Here is a 25,352-nt window from a genome sequence, read left to right on the forward strand (position 1 = left end):
TAAAAGGGTCTACGCTTACCTTGATGAAAACCGGGTTTGACGCACTGCAAGTAGAGAGATGATTTCTGCTTGCCTCCACAAAAATCGTCTTCGGCGGACATCCCGCTGTCTTTGGAACGTTTTTAATACTTTTGCGGCAGACAGACGCAAGTGTGTTTCTGTATCTTTTCTTTGAAAATCAAAACCAAAGGTTCAAATAAAGCAGAACAAATGTGAAGCGAGCAATTCTATCCATTTCGACGCCTTTTCATAGCAGTTACCAAGCAACACGAGTACGCGCCAGCTGCAGCTTAATGACGCAAGCGTACCGCGGTTCAGATACAAATAATATAATGTGAACACAGTCCATCGGGGGCAGGGGGAGGGGGGAGCAATCGAACTCGGGTTCGGAACAGGCAATCGAACCAAGTGTGAAAGCACCCTAAATGATACACACCTTGTAACCGTGTTATTATTTTACTCTAGCCTGGTTGAGACTGAGATTCCACCGTGTGCCGGTAACTGTAAATGAAATTTTTTAAGGCTATTTTCTATATATCTTCTAAGATATTGATAGGAACTGCTGTTGTAATGTTGAGTAAGCTTCATTCACAATGCATTCAAAGTTTTTTTGTTGTTGCTCTTTTTCCACACGGCAGCAAAATCATGCTTTCCAATTTACTATATTCCAGATGCCTAATAGTTTCCTTGTCCTAAAGACGAGAACCAGAAAAATGCTTAACATCAAGCCCTGATAACCTCAGAAATACTGTAAACAAATCCTCCCACATGACAAACAATTGGACACTCACATTTGGTGGTGTGTGCGCATTAAAAATTATGAATTTAGACATGCAAAGAGAACATGCAAATGTCTGAAATGCAAAAAACATGCAAGACCAAAGCTTTGAGAAGACCAAGCAGGAAGAGACAGTGCTGAGAAAAATAGAGCCAGTAATGGATGGAGATAGTAAACGTGTGTGTGTGTGTGTGTGTGTGTGTGTGTGTGTGTGTGTGTGTGTGTGTGTGTGTGTGTGTGTGTGTGTGTGTGTGTGTGTGTGTGTGTGTGTGTGTGTGTGTGTGTGTGTGAGGGACTTAATCAATCTCACTGTTGTCTTAGGATGGAGCCAAGGGAAGCACCAAGGATGTCTGGTTATAATCACCTGTCAGCCGTTTACACGTGCAGACAATTTACAGAACACTACGCTAACCACTCAGACACCATGTGACGTCACAGAGCAAATGTGCACAAGCACCCATAATTACAGCCTATTTTAAAGAGCTTGTTGCCGTACTTTCTACAGCCCACATCTAGGAGCAAAGTAAAAGTTATTTGGAAAAAAGATATAGAGGTCAAGTACAAGCAATTTCCTAATTAAAACAGCAATATAATGGAAAAAAGGAACCCAGCTGAGATTGCTTTTCCATTATATTATTTTTCCATTGGTGAGGTGCTGTGTGTGTAAATGTTATTTTTCTAGACCACTTCCTATTGGGAACTTAAACTGCTGAATTCTTCAGAATTCCAGCTTCCCGTGATAAGAGCTTTACAATATCTTATATGCACAGGGCAATACTCCTGACAATAGAAAAAGTACAATACAGTTATTTTTAGCAAAAGATACTGCTTGCTAAGACAAGAATCACGATTACTACTGCTCAACTTCTACTGCTCTGAACTTTGTTCAAAGTACCCCTAAGCCCAAGTAATAAACATATGTAACTCATCCCCAGCTACATGGATGATAGCTTAAAGTGTGTGGCTTATTAAAGAAAACTATCATATTACTTTTCTAAGTAAGTCAAGACCAGACTTGCGATTTATATCTGGCAAGATGATAAAATGGGGGAAAAACAACAACATAGATTTACACTGACACCCTAACCCACGCAGAAAACCCTAGTAGTATACAAACCAGCTGAAAATGACTAAAATGACTCTCCATGGCAACCAACCAGATTGTGGCAAGTTTTGGGCTGGCGAGCACCACATATTTTCTTCATATCATAAAATGTAAAAATGTACTGTGAGCTTTAGCTTTTGCAAGTGTGGCCTTATTCAGCAGACATAAACCCACAACATCTACGAAAACGAAACCCGTGGAGCAGAACATCATTCATTTAGGACAAAATCCCATGAGTAGGGTTAACAGTCCACAAACTAGACTATGTTAGAGGAACTGGCCACCAGTTAAATTTAGAGACTTAATCCATCAGTGCAGACAGGTGTCTAAATAGTCTCTAGTGAATTGCCCTTTCTGCCTAAAAAGAGATAATGGAACCATCAGCTGATGAATTAGAGGTGTGTATGTGCTTGAGAGATAAACACACACACACACACACACACACACACACACACACACACACACACACACACACACACACACACACACACACAACACACAAACCTGTGTAGCAACAGCAATATTGTGACCATGTTGTGAACCATTACTGATAGCACCCTTTCCAATTAGGTCAATGAGACTCTAGGGATAGTTCACCCAAAAATACATTATCTATCATTATTTACTTATACTCATGACGTTCTACTCAAACTGCATGACCTTCTTTCTTCTGTGGAACACATAAGATTAAATTTGGAAAAATGTCAAAGCATTTTTCTCCCATTCAATAAGTCAATGGGGTCTAATGCTGTTTTGGGTCATTGTATGGGCAATTTTTTTTTTTTAAGTTTAACATTTTTTCGAAACATCTTCTTTTGTGTTTCATAGAAAACCGAAAGTCGTGTGTGAGAAAATGACAGACTATTCTTTTTTTATTGAACTATCCCTTTAATTGCACAAACAAAATGTTCCATTTCTATATGTTTCCCCAGTCAAATGTTCACCGTAGACTAAGAGGAAAAACCAAACTAGAGAAACTAGAGAGCCTGTAACATTATCAATCACTGATGAAAGAGAGAGTGGAAAGGGCACGAGGAGAGAACTAGAACATGAGAAGGTGAAAACATGCACAAACGAATAAATCGCGCTCATGCTAATCGCACTAATGCAGATGTGATTTAATGGACCACACCAATCAATCACCCTACAAAAAGAGGACAACAACATACGAGTTTGAGCATGCAGATGTCACAACACAAGCTGGAGTATGGGAAATATATACTAACCACCCGTAAACTAACTCAGCTGCAGGATATTGCGCAAGTATGGTGCAAATCCAAAAACACTGGTATAGAGCTACATGACATTTTGTTCAGCATTTAAACTAATGCTGAACAAAATGTTTCCTTCCACTTTTTCAGTTCTGGTCTTAAAGTGATTCCCTGTGATTACAAATCTCTCTTGTCCTCTACCCCTTGAGAATGGACTGAAGAGCCATCGTAAACATACACAAGCTAATAAAGTTTGGCTTGGATGTATTAAAAACAGCTGTACAAGTTTCAAATTAGGCAAACACAGCCTTCCTGCTGTTTCACTCTTGAATCCTTCCTCTATCTACACCTTATTTCCCCATTCCTCCATTTCATTCTTCTTCCCTTGTTGTCCATTGCTTGCTTCCTAAGTGTTGCTCCTTTTAATACATTCGTGTAGGGATGCACGATATATCGGCCACCATATCGGTATCGGCCGATATATGTTCATTTTTAATGTTAGCGTTATCGGCCCGATAATAAAATTTGACCAATATATTAAAGCCGATAAATTATTTATTATTTCCTTCAGCCAAGACACTTCAGATGTGCACTGTTCGCCATTATGATTTTGAATTGCTTGAAATATGATTGTAATCACATTGAAATGGAAAATACAGTTAAGTGCAACATGCAGCGCAAGTCTGTTTTATAGGCTAAATAAAAGTATAATGAGAACATCATAAATAATTGTGATTGGGACATGGATTTCAATGGTGAACCTTTTTTGCTGTAATCAGGCACTCAATAATTTAAAACTTTGGATTTAGATTTATTGGCCAATATATCAGCTTTCAAATATAAAGAATTATCGGTTATCGTTATCGCCGCATCCCTACATTTGTATTTACTCTTATGGGCATTACTATTAAGCCACACTGTCTAACACTTAAACCATAAAAACTTACAACAAAGTTTTGTAAAACCTAAAAACTTAATAAATCACTAAACTGAAGATTTTGAGATGAGCACAAAGATGTTACGTCATTATATGCATAAATAAAAATGAAATATGCCAAGCATCAGTTCAATAAAGAATAACACAAGTAGAATGGATCTATAAAAAAAACTAAGTAGTTTTTTTTTTTTTTTTACTGTGTCCCTGTAACATAAGTAAGGGATAATGTACATCCAGCCGGATATTATCGCAGGATAAACACAGACAGGGTGATCACCCTGAAGGGGTTTGTTCTGCAATAACAACCAGCTGGATGTACATTATGTCGCTTATTACATGGCTACTTGCTACATAAGTAAATAATTAGATGAAATATTGACTTGAGTCTAAATATTTTATTAGCTCTTTAAACGCACCATGAAGAAATCAGTAGCTAGCAAGCGGCTAGTTCAAACTAGACAGACATTTAAGAGATACGGTACAATCATATGACTATAACACTTTTTACACGGCATTTTGCCACTTTATGGATATAAGATATTGATTTGAGATTAAGTTAACAGTTTAAAAATTAGACCTATTTATTATCTTGTAATCCATTACAGTGTACAAAACAATCATCGCAAAATGGCAGCAGCTGCATGAGTCTGCGAAGCCCGGATAACATAAAGAATTGTACACAAATATTAATTTGAGTTTTAATATTTTATTAGCTCACCGAACATAAAACTTCCACACACAAAAAACGTTTCTTAAGCGTATAGCGCCGACTTCAGTAACCCAGATGAGCTTGTGTTATTAGTTTTTACCGGTTGTCATCAGAGGATAATAACACACCACTGGATGACGCGATTGACCAATCAGAATCAAGTAGCCTATTCCAAAGAGCCGTGTAATAATTTACAATAACAGTATATTATGCATAATTGCAAGCAACTAACCTTAAACCAAACCCTAACCCTAATTATATGTTGGTAATTAATATTACTCAGTACTTAAATGTATAATTACACTGAAACAGGGGCACTTTAAAATAAAGTGTAACCCAAAGTAGTTTTGCCACCTGGAAAAATTAGGCAGACAACATAATTGAAGTACAAAAATAAGACAAAACAAATATTATTAGGAATCAATTACTGTATTTAAACTTGGATGCAACTTGGTTTTAGCAAAAAAATAAAAAATACAACAAGCAAGCATATATGTGAAAAGAAAAACGGATATCACAGTATTGGTCTCTTGTTGATACATCCTGTTTCATTACGCCGGAAAATGTGCAATTATCAAACATGAAAAAAAGATATAGACACATTGAGGGGATTTCATAAGACCAGCACAAACCACTGAGCTGCACGATCCCCCACCACCCCCACACCAGACAGCCTCCACAACAACTCCAGTGACTGAACCACAAGAGAGGCTGAATCAGAATCTACCTAGCAGAAACACGCAAGACTATACTATTTAGATCTATGAGGTCTTAGGTGGCAAAATATGTTTATAAATGGAAATTATAATAAATTCAACAATTATGGAGAGGTAGCGAGCTTTAATTTACCCAAGGCTAATTTGAAAGCACAGAAGGGCCGATGACACCTACATAAAACGCCTCTTTCACAGCTTTGCAGCGCTATGAATGTGTGTCAATCAATACGCGCTAAGTTTGCTGTGCATGGCCTGCTCTGTTGTGGGCTGATGAACAACTGCTCCCCACGCACAAAAGTCATGCTATTTAATCTTATTACAATACAATAACTATGCAACAATCACTGCTCTCCTTTTGAAAGCAAACGTTCACATTTCGGCAGCAAAACCAAGCCTTGCGAAGAGAAATCTAGAGGTTAAAGGTATAGTAGTCCATCCAAAAATTTAAATATTTCACCAGTCACATGCATCTTTTATCCATACAATGAATGTGAGTGGTTTCCAAATTGAAACACCCTTTGTGTTCTGGCAAGGAAAGAAAGCCATACAGGTTTGGTACAAAGTGAGGTTGAACCCTATAAATACTAAAATATCATATTTAATACATTCATTTCTAAGGCCTCTAAACAGTCATGATCAAAACTGTTGCACACAATCTACTACTGTACATGCCCTCTGCCCTCTGATTGATTTTCATACCTAATTCATGTCCACCTTCAGGACATGTGTCTTTTTGCTGTGAAAACTTTAATGATTTTTATAGAAAGCAAACGCAAGAATAACTGTTGTTAGCGATATTTTAAGATAACCAGTTACTGGCCTGAAGCAACTTAAGCTTGCTTGTTTATACAAGCATTTTTTTTTTATTTAGAAAAATCGTGTTAAAATGTATACATAATATTTATTTATTTATGATTTAACACCATATCAGCAGCAATGGCTATATTCATGGCAATCAACAGTATTTTAATAATATAAAAAAAAGAATTATGATAACAATATCACTTCAATACATTGTTTACAATAATTTAACAATTTTGTCTTAAAAAACAATCAACAAAAACATACAAAGAACAACAACAGTAATAACAATAATAACATAGAATCTTCCAATTTAATATATGATAGAAATTCTACAATTATTCCAAGAGAAACCTTTTTAAAAATGTCTCTATGCATAAAATACGATACAACAGGCGCTTAAGGAAAGTTTATCCCTCAATCATCATTGAATTGTGTTGCATTGTGTGTTTTGTCCCCAAGATTAAAAATACAGAGCTTTGGTCATAAAACTAATCTTATTAAGACAATACTGAGAGCCATATGAAAAACAAATGCAACAAATTGCATGTTATTGCTCAGTTTGGACTTCTGAATAAAATTGAGGTGTTTTTTCCTTCTTGCGTATTACAGTAGGCCATAAAAGCTTGATGAATATGATACAAAATATGCAAACCGTTTTGTCTATAAGTTAAACTGTTCCATCTCTAAAAACTAGATTTTGACAATTATTTCAGACGCTAAGGGGGTCGTGCATGCATTATGGAAGTACTAACTGTGTCAAATGTCAAATCAACATCAAAACAGGGTGACCTGACTGAAACACCTCTGTTAAAGCCCTAAATGTAGCCTATAGATACACGGGAACCAGAAAGCCCTTGGGTTTCCTCTCCTCCTGATGGTGTGAGCCGTGACATGTAAGCAGAACTGAAGGCACAACTGAGAGGATTGCTGGGTTACTCATCAAACTCAGCGCACGTACATGGTCGCCCACGACTCGACTATCCATCTACACTGCGTCTATAAGGCCTATTCTGCACACACACACGCACACACAAATAGAGAGAGGTGTTAAAATGAGTTTTAGTCACATTCAACCCCACTGTTTGCTGCAACAGGAAACGTCGAGGCCTTTTCTGAAAGTTGAGGAAGTGCGAGTGTAGTGATGGGCAGGAATTTCTCGCACTGGGTGCGACAGACTTTACAGTTTCGGACAGTGGAGAGGAAAATAATGAACAGAGCTCGTTTACATGCATGCAGTATTAGAATAACCTGTCGTTGTAATAAGTGCTTGTTATTGTAGAGAATAAATATGACCAGCCGCAGCGAGCGCTGCAAAAAAAAAAAAATCAGTCACACAACTTGAGTCCTCAAACAACAAGATAACATCAGATCGCGGCAGACAACACGAGCAGTTAAAGCAACTGTGCCGCATTCCCACGAATAACTTGAAGATTTCAGTTGCAATTGCTTTTCTAGGCTGTTACAAGGAGGGCTGTAGAGTTATGGTATAGCGTGCTGGTCAGTCACCCCACCCTGGGTGAAGTACATAAGATGTCCAGTGATCATGTTTTTAAGAGCGGTCGCTTCGAGTGCCGATGCATATCCTGTAGGCTACACAGATCTAACGAGTACCTCACTCAAATAGACTAATGGTTTCCCACGACATCCCTCCAGCCTATGAGGTTTGGTGCGACTGTTCATCATAGGATGGGCTGTGAGAATATGATATCGTGACTTCAAAATTAGAAGTCAGAGCAGCAATTGAACCTGCGCTGAAAACTGTCTCTTACCTGGTCCCCGCCTTGTCGCCCATCTCCGCAGGCCTTTTTCCTTTAATAAGGGGAAGATGCTTTGTAATGGGTATTTAACTGAGCCGAGAGTTCGAGTAAAGCGTCCCTCCTTTCCTCAATCACTGACACTCTCGCTGGCGTTCGCAGGGTAGTTTCCGCAGCCCAGAGACGGAAGCCTCTCGCCCCACTCCGCTCGCTGCCGCTTCAGACATCAAGCGACTGGGCTTTGGCCTCGGAGTTTGATGAGCACCGCGAGTAGCCAATCACATGCGGAGAAATATAGAACGTCATCAACGGGTCACGAAGTACTCCCTCTTTGCCCTGGGGACTACCAATGAGAAATGTCTTTAAGAACGAACGTGTGATGCTTAGTACAGTATGAGGAAAAACTAAAACATTTACATATTTACGTGTATCATGTGGCGTATCCAAGAGTGTGTTCCGCGTTCTTTGAAGAAAGTGCGAAAATGTGTTTGCAATATAACTGACAGGATTTGGAAGGCTTTTGCATTTTCATCTAAATGACAACCGTAGAAATGTTATCGGATACCACTAAAATGTTAAAATGATGATAATATGACATTAAACAGGAGAGCAACAGACTGCAATGGACTGGGAACCGATAGTTAATTTTCTCCAAGACAAACTAATATGGAGTTCATTTATGACTGCATATGACTCCCATTTAATTTCAGTATGTCACTAATGTCATTATCAAGAAGAAGAAAAATCCCATGATGGTATTATGTAACGCAACGTGTATAATACAATAGAGCCTTGCGCCATCTAGTGACTTAACGGTACAACATACACAAATGAATTTTAGTTTGACCAAATTGAAAATCATGGATTCTGACCATGGATGGTGGACCGTAAGAACCTTATTACACAGCCCGTTTGCCCCGAACTAAACTTCTGAATGCCTTTCTAAGCTTAGACATATTGCACCTGAGGCCATTATTTGCATTTTTAATTTAAAAACCATTGCTTGTTTTGAATAAGGAACTGCATTTAAGCTTCGAACACGTTTGCTTAAAACATGCTCTCATGTAAAACATGTATGCACTAAGATTTCAGTATCACTGGGTGCCAGGGCAAAAGCAATCATTAAACCTTACCTTTCAACCTTTAGTTAGTTTTAGTTAAGGATCTGTGGCTTATGGTGTCCCAAATCATTCCAACACCCATTTTTTAATACAATATTGTAGATATTGTTTAGTAATCCACATTCATTAAGGTCCGGTTTCTATCTCATATTCTCGGTCTAAATACAGTCATACAAAACAAATAAAAATGTTTCAATTTAATTGCAAACCTCAAACATATAAAATGAAAATCATAGATACAGATAAGTACAGATTTATCATCAGCATTGTTTCTTACTTTATATTCAACAAAAATAAGGATCAGACTAGGAATGCACCATATTGTGACCATTTTGGACAAGATTATAATTGTTTCCCCCCAATGCTAACATTATACTTTGTATGCCATATTTCAATAGTGCTAATAGTTCTCGTCTGCTTCATATTGTAACATTTTGACCACATTTTACACAATTCAGTATTTCTATATTGGTACATTCCTAGATCACACAATAATATATAGGAAAGATAATATAAATATCTTTCCTATATTGATCTTGTATGTGCTAATATCATATAGTTTAGTAAACAACATATAGCACACACCCCTGCAACAGGACTAACTGACGTGCTGGTGGCAAATGCTCTTTTGCACTGATTTTTTTCCTAAACTGGACAAGGAAGAGGAAGCTTGAACGGGTTCAGCATGAAATGTCTGATATCGGTGCACAGTATACAAAACTGTGACACGTTTCCACATGCAACATATTACAATCATAAACAATATCTACTCAGTGTCAACCATATACAGAGCTACACACTCAGGAACCTCTTAAACGAAAAGAAAAATATAGGACAGGGATTTACATATACAGAAAGGGTATTACTTGTTTAAAGGCCTTTTGTTATACAATTGATAAAAGGATAAAACATAGGCTAAGAAGACACTGGGCTACCATGATGAAGTGAGAGCTTCACATGTGCACATGCACTCACACACACACACACAAAGCTGGAGGTAAGAAACTGTGGTAGTTAGGGTACGTTTACACGACAACGACGTACACTAAACACGGAAAAGTTTTTCCTTTGTGTTTTTTTGCGTACAGGCGAAAAACACATCCCCGTTCACATGGATCAGCTAAAACGACCAAAAACACTGTATTATACATGCCAGGCCAGTAGTTGGCGATGTCACTTTGTATAGAAACACTATGCACGCACCTATAGACTGAACACGTAATAAGCATGCGCATGGTGTCAACGTTTTCACAAATTTGTGATTTTGTAGTTTACATGGAGGCAATAACGTATTGTTTTCAAAAGTTTAAAAACGGCGTTGTAGTGTAGATGAATGGCCAAAACGCATAAAAAGTTTTCCGTTTTTAGTTGAAAACGGTGTCATGTAAATACCCCTTAGTCTCTCGCCAACAGTACAAAAAAATTCCACCTCTATTAAAACAACATCTGGCTATGAAAGACCACCAGTGTATTCCGTATCTACTGTACTTCAATGGGGGAGAAATAGTTATTATAGTCATAATTGATCAAACACACGAAAATGACAGTCTATTCATCATCATCATATTCATCATCATCCTCTTCCTCGTCTTCCTCCTCATCATCGTCTTCATCATCCATATTGCTCTTCGCCATTGGTTTTGGAGCCATACAATTCCCCATCATTCCCATGGCCATGGGCATGGGCATGGACACAGCTCCAACCTTGCCCTTCGTCTTGTAGTCCGCAACATCCTGCACAAAAAGCAAATATTGTTATATTGTAAAACACTGGAATTGGGATATGTAGCATGATGAAAAACTATTGTAGCATCTAGATCGAGACATGCCTTTTGATACTTGTCCTTCAGCTTGTTGGCCTTTATCAGGTAGGGTTGTTTGTTGGAATCTGTGAGGCTGTTCCACTGTTCGCCTAGTTTTTTGGCCACATCTCCAATACCCAGGCTGGGATACTGAGCCTTGATTTGTGGACGATGATCCGAGCAGAATAAGAAAAACCCAGAGCTGATGATCATAAAAGGGGGCAACATAAAATTAGTCATCAAAAATTGAAAGATAATGCTTCATGAGCAGTGATAACACTGATTTATGCTGTAAATAAAACCATTTTTATTTTTCAATTAATTTGTTACATTTTAATTTAAAACCAATAATTTAATCACCAGCAATCTATCCTTTTAAACCCCTACTTAATAATTAAACACCAGGATAGCAACGATAGCCATTTACAGCATCAAATCAACTAAATACCCCTCATAATAACTGCATATAGACAATTTTCGAAATATTGAGGTAATTCAGTGTGTGGGATGTCTACTTACGGTGGTCTCTTGGGTGCATTGGGATCCTTCTTTTTGCCTCTCTTTCCTCCAGGCATGTAGTGCATCATCTCTTGATCGTAACGCACCTTATCCTGTTTGGCCATGTCGTCGAATCTGGATTTCTCTTTATCGGACATTGCCTACGCAACAAATCAAGATAAATTTATCTCTGTTTTGGTAATATTAGAAAATAATATAAAAAAATATCATTGTCAAATCTAACCTTCCATCTTCCAGAGCATCTTTTGGAGAATTCTGAAAAGCTGACTGGAATCTCAGGGCTTTTCTTCTTGTGCTCCTCTCGGCATGTCTGGACGAAGTAGGCATAAGAAGACATCTTGCCCTTGGGCTTCCTGGGGTCCCCTTTTGCCATTTTCGTTAAAGGAGAGGGGCTTAATTCCACTGAAGTCTTCTCTTCTGCTGTATATTTTAATCTAAAATAATAGGAATAAAGAGTATTAACACACCAGAAAAGAAGAATATTACCTTTTCTGCCAGGTGTGGCTATTAAAAACTAGTCAAAACACAACACGACCCAATCCCAGTCATTGTGCTTTTGTATTTTAGATGGTACAACATTTCTAAACCCAGTGGGGTGCAGGGCTTATTAAACTAAGATGATACACAAAGGGAATTCCAGACCCGTCCTTCTTTCGTGGGGGATGTGAACTGATTATTAATGAGACTGATTGGTGTTCACTGCCCGTTTTTGGGAGATATAATGTGCCTGCACCATATTCTTTTGTGGTTATATTGCAATAATAATTAGAAACACACATTTTATTTATTGTTTTTATTACAAGCAAAAGTTTGGACTACTCTAGTCTAATGCACAGACATGAATTACCTTCTTCCACAATCTAATGTTATATATAAGCGCATGTGATGTGGTGGTAGCCTGTAAAAGTCGCTACTAAAAACAGAAAGACCATCAGCTAAAATTATTCAACATCCTTCACATGAATGCATCCTCATGACAGAAAGTGATCTTTATTTTGGTAAATCTTGCATACCTTATTAATATTTTATTTTGAACTCAAGTACTGTTCTTGGTTTAAAACTATGCATTCCAGCGTTCTGCCTGTGTACAAGCATATAGAGCGGTATATATAGTAACTGGTATAAGCCCTGCCTTGCGCTGCTGTTCTTCATTCATTAAAATGGCTTCTTTGCGGAGCGAGCAAACAGATGGGTTCACCGTGCAACAAAGCAATACACACCCCCCTCGGGTTTAAAAGACGATTCTAGCGATTCAATGGCTTTAATTAAGAGAAAAACATAGTTATCAACTAAAACAGATGTTGTACTTTTAGTTTCAAATTGCTGTAAAAGGCTGTCAGATCGTATTTTATTGTATTTAACTGTTTTTCTAAGTTGAGCCCTAGCTGTCGCTTGGCGCAGTGCTGCCTTAACAAAGACCACAGCCAGCCATTACCTATGCGATTATATCCAGCGCAACTGTCAAGCTGGAAAAGATGATAAATCACAATATACTGTCTTTATTTAAATACAGAGAGTTAGAGATAGCCATTTGAGAGCGAAAGCGAAAGGAATGGGCAGTTTAAACCAAAAATAAACGTTTTCTGTCTAAAAAATTATCCCGTCCTTGCTTCGTGAAGGAATAGCTGCTCGTCAATGGTCTCAATCGCCAGCCATTTTAATACACGGCAAGCGCGTTTGTTTAAGTTGGAAAGGGAAAAATGCAACAACATGTTTCCAGCGCGCATAAATTTCATATTTCACATCATAAGATAGAGAGTAAAGAATCATTGCATAAGCGAAGGATCTCGCGGACAAAATATAACATTACGTGGAGATGTCATCGAAATCGGTCTGTATAGAAGAAGGCAGGGTGGTTCATAGACAGGACAGAGCGAGCCATATTCAGCAGCGATGCGCGTGAAGAAAACAGTCCGAGAAAAAATCAGTTTAATAACTTTTAAGCTTACTGTTAAAAGAAAAGAAAACACCATCAGTGCTGTTAACAGTAAATCTGATAAATTAGGTTTGACCTCTATTAAAAACATTTTTAATTTATTTCCACACATTTCTGTGATTTATTAGAAATTAGACAGACAAAGATTGGCAAACAAACTGCAAATATACACAACTCCTTCTTGACCTTCACATATGAACGAATTTATATTTTTTTTAAATCACATTTCTTCTGCTTTGGAGAAATAAATGTTAGTTTCGCATTTTATTTTTATAAATCTATAAATGTGCATAAAATGAAATATTTTAGCTAAATATGAAAGAAATAAGTTGTGTGAAAAATTAGACAGTTTTCCGTACCTGTGTTGTTGAGTTGATTGAAATCTCGCCACTGTCTTCCCTTCTCTCTCCTCTTTAAACCCCATGCACTCAGCCTCGCGCTAGCTCAACACGAGACCGGCCTGATTGGCTAGGCAGTCTCGCCGATTCAAAACAACCTCCATTCCTCTCCATTGGGCAGCGCTACATGCACATCTAGCGGCTCTTCTCCCAGATTGGTCCTGTCGTGTGTTTTCGTATGCCCAGCCTCTTTACTTTTGAGGATGCTTCCATATAGAGAGCTTACATAGAAAAACTCTGGGCTTTAGTTTCTACATTTTCATATTAAGGTTAGTGCTTATACTTTATCGACATGTATTAGTGAGCCTGCAAATGAATAAACATCAGGTTGCCATTCTCGTACTTAACATCTTTTTTTTTCTTAGTACATCTAGGCCTATGCTTTAAAATCTACCGTAGTTATTACGCTAAAAGAATGGATTAGTCCTGCAAGGATATGGACCAAAAGGCTTTGCACTAAGATACAGTGTCAAAATAACAATATATTTCTTAATAATTACATCATTAATCATTATGAAAATGAACACATCATGTGCATAAAAGCGACAAACAAGAGGCCTACTTTAAGTAGTACAAAACCAGGCTGAAATCAGGTTTGGTACTGTAAGTGCCACGAGAGAACCAAATACACATATTTCTTATATCTTTGAGGGGACACTGCAGGCTTCTTAGCTGCAGGCCCCTGACAGGTAGAGATGATTTTAATATTTTGTATGCATTTAAAGTGTTTTATAAATAAAGATATTTTGGGGGAGTGCTTGAACTCATATTTGGTCACACTTTAGATTAGGGTCCAATTCTCACTATTAACTAACTATTAACTACGACTTTTACCTCAATAAACTAGTTAGTTAGTAAGGTAAGTTTAGGTATTAGGTTTAGGTATTGGATTAAGAGATGTTGAATATGGTCATGCAGAATAAGGCATTAATGTATTTTTATAGTTTTTTAAGTGCTAATAAACTGCCAATATCCTAGTAATATGTATGCTAATAAGTAACTAGTTAATAGTGAGAATAGGACCTATTATACATAAGGCAGCCTGCAAGTGCAAAGCATTTTGGGATGCACCAGGGAGAAGCTTGTCCTGTTATGAATCATGATATACCATCCAGGGTCCATGTGTACTTTCTTTGCTATATATAGGCAGTGCTGAGTAGATTACTTACAAATGACTTACAAATCAGTTACTGATTCCAATTACATTACAAAAATTGTAGTTAGTAAGGTAATCTACTCATTTTAGGTAGGCTAATATACTCTGACTACTTTTTGATTACTTTTTAGACTATACTTTTAACCTAACTTGTTTATCACATTGATTTGAATAGGGTAATCTTGTACCATTTTGATATTGAAATACAAAGAGACAGAAAATATATTCCATTATTTGTTATCAACAACATAAAGTGTATTAAATATTACATTATCAGGGTTTCCCAAACTGGGGTTTGTGAGTTTACAGTTTTTCTGAATTGCTAAAACACTAAACTCCATTCTCTGAACCAAATTCTCAATAGCCTAAACCAATTTGTTGAATAAATCACTATTTCTGCAAAACTCTAAACAAGTTCGGGCAGTTTGACACTCATTAAAACACATATATCACTGTGATACATTAGTGTCGCAAAGCACTAAGCACAAGATGCAAACGTTAAGCACAACTACAACACTTTGTCATCGTTTACACACAATGATTCAAAATTGTTCACACTTATTTCTAATGATATCATCAAACCAACTGTATGAAATACAACAAGAGACAACATCCTCAGGCCAGAGCTAGCAGTAAGACATGATGCTGAAGCAGAATCAGTCTCTCATTGACCTTGATTATGTAGTTGCACAATTTAAAGTACTTGAGTGTTATGTAACATGCTTTTCATTTAGAGTTTTATTTGACCTTTTTGGCTTTTGCAGTTGGACTGAAGTATTTTTACAGTATGCAAGTACTGAATATACATACGTTCAAAAGGCCTATTATTCAATATTCAGTACAATACTATACTTGCAGTACATACAGTATACAATATGTTCACCTTACTCAGTTGCAATAACTATTCTTTTTTATGTAATTGCAATTTTTTTTACTGTATACAATATCATTTTAACGTTCAGGATGCTGTGCTCTCCATTTCTTGATGTAGTGTCTAATGAATTATCTGTAGAGCTTATATTATTGACTCATGTGTAAGAAATAGTCTGCCTCGATCCAGATTCATTTCCAATGTATATTTTAGAATGAGTTCATCCCCAAAATGGCTTAATTATCATAGAGATGAATAAAATTAACAGTTTTATTGTTTCTGCACCATTTGGGTTGATCACATCCTGAGCAAATGGTCATCAATTGTAGAATGGAATGGGTGTGGGACACAGAGAACCACCCCAGACAATGGAGTGTCTCAACTTCATTAACATACAGACCACAGCTGTTACAACAAGAGCAACTTCATTTACATTAGAGTAGCAAACTTTAACAGGATAAAAAGTTTGGTATTTGGATGTTCTAGGTTCATTCTGACGCAAGGTACTTCTATCTATCTATCTATCTATCTATCTATCTATCTATCTATCTATCTATCTATCTATCTATCTATCTATCTATCTATCTATCTATCTATCTGTCTGTCTGTCTGTCTGTCTGTCTGTCTTTCTGTCTGTCTTTCTATCTATCTATCTGAAACATGCTAGCAATGTGATGACACGTACTAGCAACAGCATAGCAACACCCTATCAACCATCCAAGTACCCTAGCAACTGCATAGCAGCACCCTAGCAACCACCCTGAGTACCCTAACAACCACAAAGCAACACCCTAGCGACGACCCCAAATACCCTAGCAACCACATAGCAACACCCTAGCAACCACCCTGAATACCATAGCAACCACCCTGAGTACCGTAGCAACTGTCCAGCAACACCCTAGCAACCACCCCGAGTACCCTAGCAACTGCATAGCAACATCCTATCAACCCTTAGAATACCTTAGCAACCAGATAGCAACACCAAAAGCAACCACCCTGTGTACCTTAGCAACCGCAAAGCAACCAACCCGAATACCCTAGCAACCGCTTAGCAACCACCCTGCGTATCTTAGTAACCATATAGCAACACCCTAGCAACCACCCAGAATACTCTAGCAACCAGCCCAAGTACCCTAGCAACCACCCAGAGTACATTAGCAACCACATAGCAACACCCTAGCAACCACCCCAAATACCTTAGCAACCACATAACAACAGCCTAGCAACAACCCCAAATACATTAGCAATCGCATAACAACACCTTGTCTTTCTAATATTTGTAATCTTTTTTTCTGTATATCTGTCTGTCAAAAATTCAAACTTTTAAAATTACTGAACTAAAACTTTAAACTATTTAAATCTTAAAACCTGTAAACTTAAAACTTAAAGCTGTTAAAACTTCAAACTTTCAGGTCTAGCTTTCTCAAGCCAACTCTGTCAGGGGTTTCCTCTGACAGTCCTGTCTTTGTTCAATGTGTCTTTGTTTGTGTTGTGTTTGAGCACATGGCTCTGTCTTTGTTTGTGTTGGCCATGTGCTCCTCTGTTCCTGCCTCCTTGTTTTCAATTACCACGCCCTCTTGTTTAGTCGTTGATGAGTCCTCGTTGGTCTGAGTGTGCTCACCAGTTCTTTGTCTAAGTGTGCTCACCTGTTCCTCATGCTCTCACCTCCCTTTATAATGTGTTCTGTTTCCCTCATGTTTTGCCAGTTTGTTATAACTGAGTGTGTTGTGTGACCTGTTACTTTGCCCATTGTTCCAGTTGTGGATTTCGTCGTATGTTGTTCCTGTCTCTGTTTCCTGTTGTGTGGGTCAAGTCAGTCAAATCAGTCTTTGTGTTTCGTTCCTTGCCTTCTGTTGGATTGTGTTCACCTCTCCCACCATCTCTTGTCCTGCCTGCTGTGTGTCTCAAACAGTTTAAACTCATTCTGTGCTTGAGTTCTCTCTCACTGTTCCATGACAGAATGAATTTGCCAACATTGAACTCAGCAGAATGAGAATCAGAATCCTGGCACCTGCTAACATTCAGGAGAGACAGGCCCGTCATCATGGGCTTGGATGTGGGGGCTTTTGGCCAGTTTTTTTTTTTACCATGGCTGTGGGGCTAGATTATAATGATGCTGCTCTTAAGGACATCTTTAACGCCTGCTTAGATGAACCCCTGCCTGCATGGGAGATCGATGCTCTCAGGATTCTGGATTTCTGGGGTTTCTCCAGGTACCTTGGCCATCGCAGTCGATGGGGAATGCCAAGTTGACCAGAATCTGCCTGCAGCAATCACCCCTCCACTTCTGTTATGCAAGAGCCAGTCAAGTCATCCTCTGTCTTCTTTCAGCCAGTGAAGTCAGTTCCAGCCACGCCGGAAGCTTCAGCCATCATGCCTGCCACCAGATCGGTCTCAGGGCGGGGAAGACTGATGTCAGGTGCTGATGTCAGCACATGCAGCCAGCATTCCAAGGCCAGCACTCTCAAGCCTGCTGGCAGCATCGTCCTCAAGCCCGCCAACCTCAGCACAATCTGTTCCAGAAAGGAAAATTCCCCAGTCTGTTCCAGCCACCCAAGAGTCAGCGGAGAGTGTTGCAGGTACTACAGAGACGGTCAAGCACACAGTATTGACCCGTCGAAAGCGGAGGAAAAGAAAGGCCTGTGATGTGCAGTCCAATTCCCTTCCTTAAGTTCCAAGTCCAATGGTTCCCGAAGCTGCTAGTCCAGTGAAATGATCTTCTAAGCCGCTTGCTGTTCCTGTCAAGTCAGATATAGGTGTACTAGCCAGTCATGTCATGCCCACAGAGACAGTTTCTGCCAGTCCTGTCATGATCAGGGAGGCCATTCCCGAGCAGCCTGCTGTTGCGGCCACGGAGGCCATTCCCAAGTTACCCGTTGTCATTGCTGCGGAGGTCTTCTCTGAATGTCTTGTAAGTCTTGTCAAGTCCACAGAAATTGTTCCTGCCAAACCTGTCATGGCCACAGAGTGTGAAAATCCTGAAAGTAAATTTCCAGAGCCCGCTCCTGAGAGAGCAGTTCCTGAGCCCGCTTCAGAGGAAGCTGTTCCCGAGCCCGCTCCTGAGAGAGCAGTTCCTGAGCCCGCTTCAGAGGAAGCTGTTCCCGAGCCCGCTCCTGAGAGAGCAGTTCCTGAGCCCGCTTCAGAGGAAGGCAGTTCCTGAGCCCGCTTCAGAGGAAGCTGTTCCCAAGCCTGCTCCTGAGAGAGCAGTTTCTGAGCCCGCTTTAGAGGAAGCTGTTCCCGAGCCCGCTCTTGAGAGAGCAGTTCCTGAGCCCGCTTCAGAGGAAGGCAGTTCCTGAGCCCGCTTCAGAGGAAGCTGTTCCCAAGCCTGCTCCTGAGAGAGCAGTTTCTGAGCCCGCTTTAGAGGAAGCTGTTCCCGAGCCCGCTCCTGAGAGAGCAGTTCCTGAGTCCGCATCAGAGGAAGCTGTTCCCAAGCCCGCTCCTGAGAGAGCAGTTCCTGAGTCCGCATCAGAGGAAGCTGTTCCCAAGCCCACTCCTGAGAAGGCAGTTCCTGAGTCTGCATCAGAGGAAGCTGTTCCCAAGCCCGCTCCTGAGAAGGCAGTTCCTGAGCCCGCATCAGAGGAAGCTGTTCCCAAGCCTGCTCCTGAGAGAGCAGTTCCTGAGCCCGCATCAGAGGAAGCTGTTCCCGAGTCTGCTGCAGAGAGAGAGCAGTTTCTGAGCCCGCTTCAGAGGAAGCTGTTCCCAAGCCTGCTCCTGAGAGAGCAGTTCCTGAGCCCGCATCAGAGGAAGCTGTTCCCGAGTCTGCTGCAGAGAGAGAGCAGTTTCTGAGCCCGCTTCAGAGGAAGCTGTTCCCAAGCCCGCTCCTGAGAGAGCAGTTCCTGAGCCCGCTTCAGAGGAAGCTGTTCCCGAGTCTGCTGCAGAGAGAGAGAGCAGTTGCAGTGTCGGCTCCAGCCCCTGTGGACATTTCTGAATCAATGTTTAAGCCTTATCCTGCTACCCTAGAGGGCACCCCAGACTCTGTCTCTGAACCTAGTTCCAAAACCTTCACCTTTCCTGCCAGTTCAGTCATTGCCCCTGAATCTGTCAAGCCTAATTGGAAGTCCAAACCATTTTGGCCAGTTCCTGTACCTAAGGGTGCCTTTAAAATAATAGTAGATAATAGTCTAAAAGGGTGCCTCAAGTTCCCATCCCACCCTCGTTCCCATCCCACCCTCTATGTTTCCTGGTTATGGCTTCCCTAAGCCAGCACCTCCCTGGTCTACCTTGAAGTTTTTGCCTGGTTCTGTTCCCACATGCTTCATCCATGTTTCCTAGCCAGTTTGGGACTTGCATGTTAACACCCCACCCTCATGTTTTGCCAGTTTGTTGTAATTGAGTGTGTTGTGCTACCTGTTACTTATTGCCCATTGTTCCAGTTGTGGATTTCGTCATTTGTTTTTCCTGTGAGTGTCTTTGTTTCCTGTTGTGTGGGTCAAGTCAGGCAAGCCGGTCTTTGTTTCGTTCCTTGCCTTCTGTTGGATTGTTTTCACCTCCTCTACCACCATCTCTTGTCCTGTCTGCTTTTCAAACTGTTTAGACTCATTCTGCGCTTGAGTCCTCTCTTACTCTTCCATCACTTCTGTGACAAATTCATCTAGTTTTAAAATGAAAATCAATCAAAATAAAACATTTAATAAAGTTTTTAAAAAAAAATTTTACCCGCATGTCATGTGACCATTACTGACAACAAAGAACCGGGAACTTAATTTTATTATTATTGACTTAATTGTATTATTGACCTAACTTACTTCAAGTAAATATATTAGGGCAGAGGTTCAGCTGACAAAAGTTTGGGAATGTAAATGACATTAATTTGTACATTTTAATGTGCTTGAAAGACAAAAGCCTTTGAGAGACACTAGTACAGGTCTAAATGACTCACTGAGTGATAATTCAAAGAATAATCGTGTTTGTTAGGAGCTGGTTTGTAATGTTTAGAAAACACTTCCTAAAAGTGAAATGATTTCTATAAATGCTGTGGCTCTCAGTTTTCAGTGATCGACTCATGACTGGTGGCTGGTCTGTGTGTGTGATTACACAAACCTGGAAGACCTTCTGAATGTAGATAAGCAGTAGACTTTCATAGAAAGGATGGAACATTTAAAATATAACAAAGTAGAATCAATGAATTATGAATAATTTACTGCCATTGTGAGAATAGCAAGTAATCAATAGAATATTAACTGTAGTCTGATTATGAGTATTTTAAAATGTAACAATCTAATTACTAAAGTAATTACTTTTTGGAATCTGATTACGTAATCAGATTACATTTAATAATTTACTACCCAGCACTGTTTACAGACTGTAGCAAACTGTAATAATCACATTTTGCTTTATATTATTCTACATTACTATAATAAATGTATTCAGTGTTAATCACACTGTTCGTTTGTTGGCCAGAGTAGAACTGGCCTCCCTACTAAACCTGGTTTCTCCCAAGTTTTTTTTCTTCATTTCTGTCACCTGATGGAGTTTGGGTTGCTTGCCAGTCACCTCTGGCTTGCTTAGTTAAGGTTTATATATTTAGCAATGTTACTGATTTGACTACACTGAAACTATTGGATGAGAACTCAACTTAACTGTATGATGACATCACTGCTGTCTGCAGAGCTGCTTTATAGCTAAATTTAACTCATTTCACAATTTATGTACTGAAATTAATCAACACTGAACTGATTTCAACTGAATAATCACTGTTTACTATTGTCTTTTTACAGCTGCTTTACAGCAGAATCTAATTCTATTTGCATCACTGAATCACTATTTTCCTGTTTATCACTGTAAAGCTGCTTAGAGGCAATCTGTATAGAGGGTATGCACGTGACGTCACCATGACCACCGAGTGCCTGCGGTTACGCCCACTGAGTGGCAAAAAGACTGAGCGGCAGCGTTTGTTTTCAGCTTGAATGCTGCGAAAAACACACAAAACACATCTAAAATGGGAAAAAGCTTTGAGGTTGACTGTACAAATAGATTTTAAAAGAAATCTGAGGTATATTTTTACAGAGTGCCGAAAGCTACAGAAAAGAGAAGCAAATGGATCGCTGCAGTTCATAGAAACAACTGGACTCCAGGCAGTAAATGGTGGATTTGCAATTATCATTTTGTGTCAATATGCTGTATTTAGGGGTAAAATTACACCCTATATATCATCACCCTGGTTCCCTTGACAAAAAACAAGTATTATTTTTGGCTTTTGGATTATTGCAGAAAATCAGCTCTGTGATCAACAAAAGTTTATGATTATTACATGCTTTGTTCATCATGGTAAATTTCAAATATGAACACAACTTATGAATTTTGAAGCGTAAATACATTAAGAAGTAAAAAGCTAAACATATGAACACGGTCGCGTGAATTTAATCATCGCTAAGCTTACAATAATATTTTCAGTCTTCATTTAACATTTCCCCTAAAAGTTTGCATTAATAGTTTGCAAGAGCGTGATTATAAACACAATTAGGCTGTTAAAGTGAGTGAGTAGATGAGTTTACCTGTTCAATGTGACAATGTTTCTTGTCACAGCCAAGTCCCATTTAGACAAGTAACTGTCTTTAACAAGACATGTAAAATCAAGGGTATATAATGAATCATATAGACAAAAAATTTAAATAACTTGAGGTTGTTAACATAAAATAAAAATAATTACTTGTTAGCTAAAATACTAACTTGTTTCTGGGTTTTAGCCAACAAAAATGGTCATCCCTGCAGCGTTCTATTACAGATAACGTATTGGGTTGGCAAAAACCGTTCTGTTTTTCTGACTGCTCCAAAATTTTGATTGTTCTCCATTATGACTTCCTTAAACTCTTTCAAATTCCAACTAAAAATGGTATTTTATTTCTATGTTTGCTTTGTAATTATTGCTTGTTTGCATAAAATGTAGTAAATTTTAATTAAATGTAAAACAAGAGAACGATGGAAAATGGGATGTATTGTATGATCTCTAATGCACCACTTATTACTTAAATGGGATGTTGTTTCTGCGAGCATACCACAATAAACACACTGGATGAGTCACTGTGGCTCTTTTAATTTGCATAACATTTATGTTTTATTGACTTGCTGTACTGCACAGATATACTGTAACATGAGTAATTTCAACTCTCATTAATGAAATTGACTTGGTATAATCTTAGGTTTCAGAAGTCAATGAGAACATCAAACCTTAAAGAGTAAATGCAAAAACACCTGTATCCATGTGTACCTTCCTTTACCATAGTGGTTTATAAAAAAACACTTAAAAAAGTAGTTTAAAAACTCGTAGACTCAAACCCGCAAATGACCATAATGATTCTGAGTCAGTGACTGGCAATTAGGCTACACTTGCTGCTAGTGCTAACAACAATACAGTCACAATTAACCATCCAAAATATAACTTTAATTCTTTCTGACCCTGCGTCCATAACAATGGACATCACATGTCAGCCCCCTTTTTTTTTTTTTTTTTTACTTCTGGAGCATTTCACCTAGTTTAAAGCCTGCAGTCCATGAGATTGGACGTTTGTCATCCAATCAAATGGCAGTAAAGCTCTGCATGTAGTAAAAAAAAAAAAAAAAAAAACACTACATTGAAGAGAAGCATGGCAGCACTTCACTCCAAACACAGAAGCAAGCAACATTTTCTATGGTTTTATTTTTTTTTTTTAATATGTTTAGTTTGTATGTAAAATAGAAAGATTGAACTTATTAATTAAAGTTAAAAATCGATTGTAGAATTGCAAGTTTTAAATCAGGATTTTTTCAAATGTGTCTGTCCATTAGAATGGACAGTGGGTTCAAAAGCCTGTTACTGAGAAATCACATTCCAGTAACTGAAGTCCAGTAATGCTGATTGCAATTTCTTATATAAAAAATCTATATCACAGTACCGATACATTTTTTAAACTCTTTCATATGCAGAATATATAGTTCTTGAAGTGCTTGAACATATAGCTGATGGAAATATCTCAGATGTTGACTTTATGTGGAGTGATGAGGAAGATGGAGATGTAAGAAAAATATCCATATTTAAAACTTTATAAAGTAAAACGACTAGCTCCCGGCCAAACGAACATACGGATTTGACTTAAATCAAAAGCGTAACTTGAATATGAATATTTTTCTTACACAAACGCAACGCTTCGCTTCAGAAGGCCTTTATTTACCCCCCAGAGCCGCATGGAGCACTTTTATCATGGATGGATGCACTTTTATGATGGATAGATGCACTTTTATAGACTTTCAAAACAGAAACCATTCACTGCCATTATAAAGCTTGGAAGCCAGGACATTTTTAATATAACTATAAAGAAGAATGTCATATACACCTAGGATGGCTTAAGGGTGAGTAAATCATGGACCAATTTTAATTTTGGGGTGAACTATCCCTTTATAGGTATAGAACACCCAAAAATTATATTTGTCATCACTTACTCATCCTCATGTTGTTCCATATCTGTATGAGTTTCTTTATTCTGCTGAACACAAAATAAGATATTTTAAAAAATGTTGGTAACTAGACAGTTGACAGTAGCCATTGACTTCCATAATATTTTTTCCTACTATAGCCTACAGAATATTTTCCTAATAACTACATATTATATTATTATAGTATAATATTATAATAATAATTACTAATTATTCTGAAAATTATAATAATATTTAGCAGTAATGTATCATATTACAGTATAATACCGTATCATTAATTACAGCAAAAGCAAACCAAATTACAAAATACAGTAAAAATACAGTAAAGTACTATTTGGTAGTTTACAGTACTGATCTTGTGTACTGTAAAGTGAATTACATTACAGTTACTGGAAATCGAAATACAGTAACTTGCTGGCAACCGTGCTGCCAGTAATGTACTGTAAAAATACAAGAAAATCGTTAACAGAGAAATTGTTTCAAAGATGCGCACAGGAAATTACTGTAACATGAATGCATTGATTGATTCCTAGGTTTATTTTGTTTTGAATAAACAAATGTGCGATCTATAAAGCAAAAACCTTACACTTAAAGTTGAAATGTTGTAATGCTCAAGTTTTTGATCTAAAAAAAGAAAGATGCACAAAGAAAATGACTCTAACATTACCATATTGATTGATTCTAAGATATTTAGTTTGTTACAAACAATGTGCAATCTGTAAAACAAAAACCTCAAAATTAAAGTTGAAATGGTATACTGTTGAAACGTTGTTGACCTTGAGAAAATGCTTTAAGTATATACCACAGGGTTTCCCATACATTCATTAATTTGTGGCGGCCCGCCACATATCAACGCTGACCGCCACGGATTGATTCAGATTTTTTAACTATTTAATATGGGTAAAATTGTATTTTATTCGCGCTGCTTGCCCCCCCTCTCTCTCACAAACTGACAATGGAGGCACGACTAGCCCCTCCTTCTCTTACCGCACGATCTGAATCAAAACATGAGCATGTAGAGGGCGGATTGTTGCCGGTGCTTAATGCTCATTCCCCCAGTGAAGATTCCAGAATCAATCCGGAGTTGAATGGTTAGTATAATGAACACTGTTGCTCAACATAACTC

The 25,352-nt window shown here is 38.4% G+C and overlaps 2 protein-coding genes across 2 annotated transcripts in view; both read right to left on the minus strand.

Annotated features, from left to right (window-relative positions):
* Positions 1-8,250, minus strand: part of arrb2b (arrestin, beta 2b) — a gene marked incomplete at its 5' end in the record, with an annotated part of 42,084 nt that extends 33,834 nt beyond the window's left edge. The window contains one exon of the mRNA XM_081359716.1: positions 8,030-8,250. Within this exon, the coding sequence (XP_081215842.1) occupies positions 8,030-8,052 (23 nt within the window). The remainder of the gene's footprint in view (positions 1-8,029) is intronic.
* Positions 8,251-9,317: 1,067 nt separating this feature from the next.
* hmgb3a (high mobility group box 3a) lies at positions 9,318-13,927 on the minus strand. The gene is made up of 5 exons (XM_081357486.1): positions 13,752-13,927; positions 11,680-11,890; positions 11,457-11,596; positions 10,965-11,139; positions 9,318-10,869 (listed from the first exon to the last, which is right to left on the minus strand). Exons 1-5 carry the CDS (start codon positions 13,814-13,816, stop codon positions 10,684-10,686), a joined length of 777 nt encoding a protein of 258 aa, XP_081213612.1. The 5' UTR covers positions 13,817-13,927; the 3' UTR covers positions 9,318-10,683.
* Positions 13,928-25,352: the final 11,425 nt, after the last annotated feature.

This window comes from Scardinius erythrophthalmus, assembly GCF_964197995.2.
Source record: "Scardinius erythrophthalmus genome assembly, chromosome: 2".
Lineage (NCBI taxonomy): Eukaryota > Metazoa > Chordata > Actinopteri > Cypriniformes > Leuciscidae > Scardinius > Scardinius erythrophthalmus.

Bases quoted from the DNA above. Each gene is read 5' to 3' on its own strand.
- hmgb3a (XM_081357486.1), bottom strand. From the start codon at position 13,816: ATGGGGTTTAAAGAGGAGAGAGAAGGGAAGACAGTGGCGAGATTTCAA. The intron at 11,597-11,679 runs GTTAGATTTGAC...TTTGTTGCGTAG, and splicing joins GATGCTCTGGAAGATGGAAG to GCAATGTCCGATAAAGAGAA. The intron at 10,870-10,964 runs GCATGTCTCGAT...CTTTTTGTGCAG, and splicing joins TGAAGGACAAGTATCAAAAG to GATGTTGCGGACTACAAGAC.